At 36.5% G+C, this 10,331-nt stretch overlaps 1 protein-coding gene across 5 annotated transcripts; it reads left to right on the forward strand.

Moving 5' to 3' along the window:
• The first annotated feature begins 1,525 nt into the window (after positions 1 to 1,525).
• Positions 1,526 to 6,385, forward strand: LOC109218893 (E3 ubiquitin-protein ligase CCNB1IP1 homolog). 5 transcript variants are annotated; one of them, XM_019383292.1, is made up of 9 exons: positions 1,526 to 1,936; positions 2,151 to 2,219; positions 2,766 to 2,841; positions 4,185 to 4,257; positions 4,592 to 4,637; positions 4,758 to 4,788; positions 4,968 to 5,223; positions 5,461 to 5,621; positions 5,873 to 6,385. In XM_019383292.1, exons 3-9 carry the CDS (start codon positions 2,772 to 2,774, stop codon positions 6,121 to 6,123), a joined length of 888 nt encoding a protein of 295 aa, XP_019238837.1. In that variant the 5' UTR covers positions 1,526 to 1,936; positions 2,151 to 2,219; positions 2,766 to 2,771; the 3' UTR covers positions 6,124 to 6,385. The 5 variants fall into 5 exon arrangements, with proteins under 5 accessions (XP_019238837.1, XP_019238834.1, XP_019238835.1 ...); XM_019383289.1 differs by having other exon boundaries at positions 1,527 to 1,936; positions 5,843 to 6,385; XM_019383290.1 differs by having other exon boundaries at positions 1,527 to 1,936; positions 2,169 to 2,219; positions 5,843 to 6,385.
• Positions 6,386 to 10,331: the final 3,946 nt, after the last annotated feature.

Here is a 10,331-nt window from a genome sequence, read left to right on the forward strand (position 1 = left end):
TGATCCAATTCACATCACAATATATAGATTATAGATGATAGTCAAAGGCTAAGATTGACCATAAATAAGAATACTTGTTATGCTTACAACTATCCTACCACAATATTATATTTTTTTTATACATGCATTTAACCAACTATGCAGAAATAGTACCAGCTTAGTTCTATTTATTAAATATTATCATTCTAACATTCATCATAGCATGAAAAGTGAAAAGGACACATTGGTTGTCTGGTATCTGCGCACATATATGTAAGCACTATTAACACTTTAAATGTAAGTTAAAGAATTGAGTAGAGAGTACCTGTTTCAAAACTTAATTACGAAATAAATATTCATGCATTTTGATTTGGTTCACGAATAGATACCTTGAAGGATAGCCCAACGACAACTAAAGATTCAATATAAGACGTCATGAAAGAATAGAGAAAAGTTGTATTCAAGGCTTGCGCACTTTCAAGCTATAACAACATGGAAATGAAATACTGAAAGCAGCTTATTGTGAGTTATCATGGAAAAATAGATAAATTTTGAGACTAGTGAAAGATAAAAATAAAAATATAAATAAGCTACAAAGATGAAAAATTATCTTCTATTAGTATCCAACCCATTAGCTTCCATCTTCATTTAGTTTGATAGCCATAGAATTGTTGGTATAAGGATAGCAAAACACAGAGTCTATGCTTATACGGTGGTGTACGAAAACAGGAGCACAGTCGTGCTGATAACGTGTTAAGAAACTTAGCTCAAAGTAATAATATGAAACAAGCAAATAGACAAGAATGTAGAGAGAAAGAGAGAATAGATTCTTATTTTTTCAAGTGTTTTCAAGTATATACAATGTGATGCCCAAACCCTCTATTTATAGGATGATATAGGTAAGACAAAGAGATGCCATAAACATGGTATTAACTATTGAGAACATGGGGGAAGATCATGGAGGTGTGGGAGTTACATCCATAATGGTAAGAAGTAGTGGGAGGTTAATGGAGAAGAGTAGTGGGTGTTACTCCTTTAGGAGTTATGGACATCCACCATAATCAAGTATTTCATAACATTTTCTTTTATGTCAATAAAATGAATACTTTATTTTTATGTTGTTGAAAGATTATTTTCTTTTTCAACCAAAAAAAGAGTATTTCTTTTTAGTTATGGAGCACAAATTTCAACGTTATTTTTGCATAAAAAAAGTAAAACAATACATTAGTTCCTTTGGGTTTATGTGAATTTTTCAGAGACTTGAGCCCGATGGTGGTGGGGGGGGGGGGGGTGAGGAGAGTGACATACAAAAATATTTTTCTAAAAATATATGTTATACTTTCTAACCAAACACTAAAAAATATTTTCACCAAACAAACAAGAAAAAATAAGTAATAAAACCATTCATTCTCGATAAAAACATTTTCCTTCGTACCAAACACACCCAAAATCTTTTAGTTTGACCAAAAAAAAAGTTTTGGTGAATGGTATCCATCAATACTACTACATTCATATTTCACGAGGAAATTTTAAATGCTCTGTTCTTTCTCTCAATCAAAAGTAGTCCAAAAGGTCTCTTTGTTTCACACGGTTAATAAGAAATTAAAAAGAAAAAGTTTATATGGGAATTGGGACATTAGTTAGTTCAAAACTCTAGCCAAAAAAAAAAACCATTATTATTTGCATATCGCGGTTCAGGTCAAGGAATCCGTTATAAAATGCGGTTCGGGTCATGGAATTCGCTATAAATTCCGAAAACAATTACGCTTTTTGCCGCCATTTCAAGCAAAAATTCAAAAATACAATTACGCAGCAGCATCAGATGATCAGATGATCGAGAGAGAAGCTTCAATTCGAGAATACTCGTGCTAGGTTTTCAACACTGTAGGAGGAGGCTTGCATTTCACCGTCAATTATCCGGTGCAAATTTCGAATTCGTGGAGGTTATCTGGAAGTTGTATGTATATCTCTATATAGTTTTTGAATCTCGCGATTTTCAATTAAATTTCAATTGCTTGAATCGTTACAATCTCGATTTTGTTTGTTATGTTCTGATTATTCAAGATTATTTCAACTACTGTAACTACGACACAAAATGAATGTCTTTGTCTGCGTTTTTCATTTTTTTTCCTAATATGTTGTTGATTATGTAAATATCTTCTTTTATGCAGTTTCCCTTTCATTTTTAGGTTTTGGATCAAAAGCTTTGCGGACAATCCAGTTATTGAGCTCGGCTGAAGGTGAAAATTTTGTTGTTCAAGCACTTGATATTCTGATTACCTGTTTGGCGATTTGAAAAAATATAAGATTGAAAGTTGAGTATTCATCAACATGATAAACTCTGTTTTTTCAATACATAAACTGGCAAGCAAATTTCACATGATACTTAACTCGTTTTTCTACTCCAGTTATCAAAACGAGTTTTGTGTGCTTCCGTTTAATATACTTTGGCTATCAAAGTTTATAGGCAGTTAGAGGTTTCAGCTATGGATATTCTAGCTGCCATTAGGCTGTTTTTGTTTTTCTTTCCATCAATCTTGTTTGAAATTGGATTAACCAGCTACAATTGGCTGTTTAGTGGATTTTGCCTCTGTTGTCATTTGAGAAGCAAAGTTTGTTTGGCAATGTTGTCCACTTTATTGTAGGGATATTAGTCATTTCTTACTGACTAGTTTTTGTGTGTCCGCGGCTTTAGAGTGAATGGGATCAGAAATTTTGTGCTCAGAATTTTGAATGATTCCAGAACGCTGTATAATGTGCAATGAAATTGACTATCGTTTCTTCAGTGTGAGATGAGATGCAATGCTTGCTGGCGTGAACTGGAAGGACAGGCCATCACCACCACTTGTGGCCACCTCTTCTGTATCCTAGTTTTTGTATGTGTTCCATATAGACATGCATATGTTTTTTGTGTTAGCTCCCAAAGGGGTGGCGTAGCGGTCAAAGAAATAGAGTGACAGTCTTGGAAATTAATTTTCGTATCCAAGAGAGGCGACAGTAAGTGAATTCTTCTCATTTTCCCAAGTCTTCGTATAATCTGGTACCTATATTGGTGAGAGATAGGAAGCACTTGGTAGATTGGTTGATGTGCGCCTAAGCCAGCCTGGATACTAGCGTTATTCCAAAAAAGAAAAATGCGTGTTCCATATAGGCATATATGTAGGGATGACAATGGGGTTGTGCGGGTGCGAGGCTGGGCTGGGCGGGTTTGAACCTATGCAGGTTTGGGCCTGTGCGCGTTTGAACCTACGCGAGGCCCTGCAGGTTTGGGCCTTTGCGGGTGCGAGGCGGGTTGATTTTATTTTAAAAAACTTCTTGCGGGTTGCGGGGCGACGCGGGTGTTGGTGCGGGTTTGGCCAAGCTAGAAACATATAATGATGATGCTAATCACGCAATAATGGATCGGGCTCGACAGAAGAGCTTTGACGTTACAACAATGTAGTGTTGTACTATATAATCCCAATATCATATTTGCACTCGTATGATTAATATGAGCTATCTTATTTTGGTAAGTATTAATATCAGCTTCTTCGCTCCTCCTTCTGCTTCTTCACTTGCAAACTTCAGCACATTCTTTTGTTGTCTATTTTAGTAGTTGTTACCTCTCAATTCTCATCATTGATGTTGATTAATCGTGAGTGTCTTAAATTCGTCATTTTTTGTATTGGTGGTTTTGATTTATGCATTTTCATCACTAAAACTGAAATAGTGAATTACTTGTTGGGAAGTTAATGATAAAGTGTTGTCATATATTTTTAAACATCTCAAATGGGAAGACAAAAAATTAAGAGGAATTGAGACATGATGAGTAGTGTGTGATAGTGCTTTAAAACCAATTAGCTATTTTCTTCTTCTCGCCTATTGCCCGAAAAAGAAAAACGAAACTTAGTAAAATAGTTTACAGTTGCACCCTCCTTAAATCCTTAACTGACATGGAAAATTCTAGTCAAAAGATTAAAAGAAATAGAACTTACAAAATGAAGAAAAAAAATTAAGCGGCGCGGGTGGACGGGGGTGTGGGTGCGGAGGGTTGGGGTGGGTGGTGTGGACGGGGTGAAAATGCTATACGGGGAGTGGCAGGTTAAAATCTTGCGGCTTAAGACAAAACCCGCACCGATTGCCATCCCTACATATATGTTCGTGCAGGTTTCTCATGTACATGATTTTGGTGTATGAATACTGTGATTCCTTAAGAACGCTTATAGGCAGGGATGATGCAAGTAAGATTCTCAGCAATGCTGCTGCTTGTCCTATCTGTGATCAAGTTCTGTCTAAAAGGTTAATGCAATCCAATATCTCTTTCATCTTGATGGTCAAAGTATTTTTTAATTAGTTCACTTAAAAACAAATGTTATCCTAAATTTGTGCTTTCTCTGGCTTCTTTTTCCTTTCTCCTTTTGATTTGTTTTCCTAATTCTTTTTTCTTAGTGGGGAGGGAGCAGGGTGTTATGACACTTCCAGAACATTGATGTTGTTTTCCACTGCTACATTTCATATACTAATTGGCTTTGTCTTCCAATTCTACTATCATTAACTAATCACTCAAAGTAATGTCTGGCATTTGTCGAATTGGCTGCTCTCTGACCAAGTCTGTAACATTTTTGCTTCTCAGTCTCATGAAACCTGTAGACGTCAATCCAAGTGATGAATGGACAAATGTAAGCATGGATTGCTCCCTTATCTTCTCACTTTCTACATTTCTGCTGACTTAATCTTTTTGTTTCTCACTCATTTCTTAATTAGCATTCTAGTTAAAATCTGTTAACATTCTCATGCAGATGGTCATGGCTGGAATATCACCACAGATATGTATCCTTCATCATCTGTCCTGTTTTGCAATATTTGTAATATTCAGATTTGCTTTTGAAACATAGTGAACTTCGGTTAGTTTAAATCAACGAACTACTTCTTGAATTGGACGTTAGATAATAAATACATAAATGTGGTATATACATTAATTTGATTACTTTCTCCTTAATCAAACCCAGTGATGAAGAGTGCCTACAGAAGTGTGACTTTCTACATAGGGCAAAAGGAATTGGAAATGCAAGTCAAGATGAACAGGCTAGGAGCTCAATATCGTCAGAAATGTGAGATGATGCAAGAAAAATTCTCTGAAAAGTTGGAGCAAGTGCATACTGCATACCAGAAGATGGCTAAAAGGTGCCAAATGAGGGAACAAGAGGTTGAGAGCTTATCTAAAGACAAGCAGGAACTCCAAGAAAAATTTGCTGAGAAATCCAGGTTTTACTTCCTTACAATCTTTAAGGCAGATTCTATTCCTTCCCTCCCCCCCCCCCCCCCCCTCCAGACCCCCTCCAACAACCAAAAAGAAATAGAAATCCAATGGTACTGCAAAAATGTGCTCTAATTATCCACTATAATTAATCTTTGGGGAGGTTGTAAAACTGTGCAGTGCTTTTCTACTAGAATATGTTATTGTTGATACTTGGTCTCAGAATTAATATTGCTCCTTATCAGGCAAAAACGAAAACTTGATGAAATGTATGATCAGTTGAGAGATGAGTATGAATCAGTAAAACGCTCAGCCATTCAGCCAAAACATTTCTTTTCGAGAACAGAGCCTGATTTGTTTGCAAATAATGCTGATATGATGGACAACAGAGATCACATGAGAAAAGGTAATCCTTTTGTTTTTAGAATAATTGCATGACATATCCGAGGCTGATGTAGTTTGGATGTGTTTTTCTTGGTGTACGAATATTCATCGTGAAAATTCTTTACATGCACAAGATGTAGTCTGCTAATATTTGAATACTGATTGTCAAAATTCGTAGTAATTTGGGTATTTCGAAACTGCATTAACCTTTTAGCAAAATATTAGTCGACTCATTTGTCGCAGATTGGTCAGTTCTCACTCCTGAAACTCCAGGGCCAAGAGAAGACATTTGGCCTCCAGCACGACAGAACGTTTCCAACTCCGGCCCTTTTGATGTCTTGAGTGGTTCCCCTGCAAGACAATCAGCAATGCCAGTGGATGCTGGAAACAGAAGGGCAGGTGCACGTCCTATGCTTGGTGTTGGAACTGGAGCAAGCAACCCTGCAACGACCCTTAGGAATCTCATATTTTCACCGATTAAGAGACCTCAACTCTCCCACAATCAACCGCAGATGTTCTCGTAAGCCACAAAATTTACCTCCAATTGTCTAATATGTTAAAAGCTGAATTCTTACTACAAATATTTAGTTCTCCAGGTTGTAAATCGGGAGATTGTTCGGTGTGAGTGTTTTATGCATTAAAGTGCAGATATTGATATGCTTAGCTGACTTTGCTTTAGTGGTGGGCAAAGTAAAGATAAGATGATGTAGAATAATGTTTAATAGTTTACAGACAAATGTATGATGTGATATGAGTTACAATATAATAGTTGAAACTTCTCTTACACCACTGAAGTGTAGGGTTCTAATTCCCACTAGTAGTCTTTTCTTCTTCTAATTGATAATGTGCTCAATATAGAATTACATCCATTTCTAATTGATTCAAGCTCACCAAGAAAAATTAAAATAACTCTAGTTGCATAATTTATGCTCTACCAATCCTGAAGCAGCTATCACCTCTTTTAAGCTTTACCTCCGTATAACCAGTCCCATAGTACTTCTAAGTGGAATTTCTCAAATAGTACTTCCAAGTCTTGCTAATGTTTTCTTTTCTTTCTAAGAGCCTGTTTGGATGGGCTTGTTTTAAGTGACTTTTAAGCCAAAATTGCTTTTACACCCACACCATGGCCCACTTCCCCCACGTCTCCTATTCTTTCCCAAACAAACCCATCAGAGAGCAAGTCACCCAACCCCACTTCCCCCCACCCCTTCTCCTTTTGTCAACCGTCTATGAGGGGAAAAAAAATTGTAAAAATTTATGCAAGCTTTATGGATCTTAAGGAAGAGTTTGTAAAATCAGAAATCTAAAAAGTCTGGTCACATTTAAGGAGGATGACAGGAATGAGGTTATATTATTTAGTCGCTGGACATTTCTTCCGGTCGCCGGATATGTTTCCGGCTTCCTTTCTCTCCCGACTCAGTGTACTGTTCGGGCTCTGTATTGGGGAACTTACTTTGGTTTCAAATCTGATAGAGCTTCTTGTTATTGTTTAATCTTTTAAAAAAATTTATTTACAAGATTAAAGTGAGCTCTATCATATTTAATCTCCATTATTACAGATGAGGAGTAAGTGAAGAAGAAGAGAGAAGAAGCAAAAGGAAAATGAAAACTTGGAGAGAAACTTAGTAATAAGAATAGTAGGAATATACATTTAAAAAAAGTGGCAGAATTAAATTTTTAATCTGTGATTTTTGTCTCTCACGATTTCTTAAGAGAATGTACATCACTCTCTGCCACATCGGCTTAAAAGGTGAAACTTTTTATACTTTGAATGCATATTGGGGGTGAGGGGGTATAGGACCCCGCGAAATACAAGAGTGCAACTGTCAGTTAGGTACCATCCCTGAGGTAATTATGTATTATCCCGCTAACTTTATTTATATAATCTCTTGATATCAACTGGGAAGGCGATAGAATTGTCAAAATTGGAGCTTTCTTGGACAATTCAGCGATATTCCATGTTGAAAAGAGCAGAGAAGATGAGAAATGATGAGAACCATCGATAGTCCTAGTGGCGAAGCTATGTGAATGATATTTAATGAGATCTCCTATACCATAACTGTTCATCTCTATTGGCCCATATGATTTTCTTTAGTAAAACAAGTTCAATCTCGTCTCTTAATAAAACTTTAAAAAAATATAAGAATACAAATACCCCTAACAACTTAAATAAAAGAATAACTTAATTAGGTGCTCAAGGTCCTGTATGGGTCAAAATCAAACCAGAGAAATTCGACATGCGGAGACAATTGTCATGAGTAACTTGCGAATCGAATTGATCAATAAGGTCGAGGTCGAGCAGTGATCAATAAGGCCGAGGCTGAGCAGTGATCTATAAGACCGAGGCTGAGCAGTGATCTATAAGACCGAGGTCGAGCAGTGATCAATAAGGTCGAGGCCGAGCAGTGATCAATAAGGCCGAGGCCGAGCAGTGATCAATAAGGCCGAGCAGTGCAGATAGAAGTAATAGCTAGTTTTGCTTTGGAATCTTCAAAGGGAATATTCTACTGAATATTCCCTCTAATTGTACTCTTTTTTAGGATTTTCTAAGGATATCCCTTATAAATAGGAAGGGAGGGGAACTTCTCTAAGGAGAAAAAAGGCAGACTCTCTCTCTCTAGAAAATATATAAACACATTTATCTAAATAGATTAGATTATCTGTTATCCCATACCCTCCATCAGATCCAAAATGGGTCCTACGATTCTCGTATTTGTCTATCATTCATCTTTATCAAATGAAAGAGGATCCGCCCCACTCAAGATTGGGTGAATCTTTTTCTTTATTTACATTTTATTGCCATTCAATGTTACTTAATGCACCTTTTTTCATACTATTAAATCTGGCCATAATCACTGCTAGCATTTATACTCAACTATATTTTTCTATTCATGTAATTCATCTAAGATCTAGAATTAATTATCCTTAACTAGGATTTACCCTCTATATTCTTATTTAATTAGCTTAACAAAAAGGTCCCATACATTTTTGGTCAAACAATTTGGCGTCGTCTGTGGGGATGTTCTAGTTAAAATTATAGCTTTCTCTAAATCACTAAAAATCAATTCTTACCCACTTTCTCTTTTTCTATATACATAGACTATGTACTTGAGGTAGCATATGTTACTTCTGCTCAGGCATAATATATATTGAAGTACTTTTTGGATACTTAACATAGAAGACTGGTTTCTTTTGAAAATCTTTTGTGATTATTGAACATGATTGAGTACTTCAGGTATTAGTACTGTAAACACTTTGCTTATACAAAAATGAAAGATTCTCTTCCAAAACTTGTTGTTCCATAATTAACATAGTGAATATCAACTAATTTTCTTATTCAAAGATGTTTGGTGGGAATCTTGTGGAGGATACTCTAAGCTGAAATGAATGACGTTATTGAGTTTCTTAAAGTTTTTAGGGACTTGTTTTAATAAAATCTCAACAGCCTTTACTGGTAAAATAAGTGCAGCAGCTTTCTCATCGGATTGTGTTGCGTTTGGTCCTGCTGCCACTCTACAACTTTGAAACAATTAAACATGGATATATCTAGGAGTGTTTGTTAAGTATTGATTGAATCGTGCTCAAATACTATCTATATGCGGGCCCAGCCGGTCGAAGAGGTAACCTGGGAGGCCGAGCAGGATATGCGCAGCCGTTATCCCTATCTTTTCACTAACTCAGGTATGTCTCTATGCTCATTCGAGGATGAATGAATGTTTAAGTGTGGGAGGATGTAATGACCCGGCCGGTGGTTTTAAGAATTAATGCCCCGATACCATGAACAGACAATGGAATAATAAGACATATGAGAATTCAAGAACATAGGCACTTCTAATACTTTTATGAATAGAGTCATTTATGGAAGTTGTGCATTTGCTCATTTGATTGTATCGTATGGATCATGCCAAAAGGAAAGAAGGGATAGCCTTAACATACCTGAGTCGATTCCCAAGGTCCTAACTAAATAGAACACAAACTCCCATTCCATCTATCATATCAGTCAAGCTCGACACTCCTCTAACACACGTTAATTGCGACAAAACAAAGAACAAGTTGTATGAAAAACTCGTTGCTTATGCAAAGACTATCTTGGCCCAAACCTCTCCTTAAGTAACTATGAGAAGCTTGAATTAAGCTCTTTAAAAAATGACGTTAAAAGGTATGGAAAGTTTTGTTGAAATTTGAAGAGATTAAGATTGTCATTCTTAACAGAAGCTTTAAGAGAAATTACGTTACTAAAGTTATGGAGAGTGTTTGTGAAAAATTCTTTCATAAGACAATCTAGTTATTATTCAACTCTTTTTAGGTGGCCCCACAATTAATGTTATGCGGCGCCTTCCTGAGATTCCTTGGAAGGGCGACGTAAGGCTAGGCAACTGATGTCAGTGCAGTTGCTGTCCGCCAACTGAGGTCCCCTCCGTACGCTAGACGAGATTGTCAGTGCCGTACGGGAAAACCGATGTCAAGAGCAATTGAGAGAACCGAAGTGAGAATTCAGAATGAAAGAAAGCTTGATTGCATTAATGAAAGCTATTACAGAAAAGCAACGCGGTGTCGAGGGGGAGAGACACCAGTACAGAGAATTGCTTGCTTGCTAGAAAGTTTTGATTGCTTGATCCCCCCTAATAGTACTTAAAAAAAATAATCCAAAGTTACAAGACTAGACTTGACTAAGCTAGAGAAACATAATGGAAGTACATGAAATAAAACTACTCTATATTTACAATGAAAA

The sequence above is a fragment of the Nicotiana attenuata genome, unplaced genomic scaffold, assembly GCF_001879085.1.
Source record: "Nicotiana attenuata strain UT unplaced genomic scaffold, NIATTr2, whole genome shotgun sequence".
Lineage (NCBI taxonomy): Eukaryota > Viridiplantae > Streptophyta > Magnoliopsida > Solanales > Solanaceae > Nicotiana > Nicotiana attenuata.

Coding starts and splice junctions, on each gene's coding strand:
- LOC109218893 (XM_019383289.1), top strand. CDS start 2,772: ATGAGATGCAATGCTTGCTGGCGTGAACTGGAAGGACAGGCCATCACC. Junction 2,842..4,184: donor CACTTGTGGCCACCTCTTCT/GTATCCTAGTTT, acceptor GAACGCTTATAG/GCAGGGATGATGCAAGTAAG. Junction 5,622..5,842: donor CAGAGATCACATGAGAAAAG/GTAATCCTTTTG, acceptor CATTTGTCGCAG/ATTGGTCAGTTCTCACTCCT.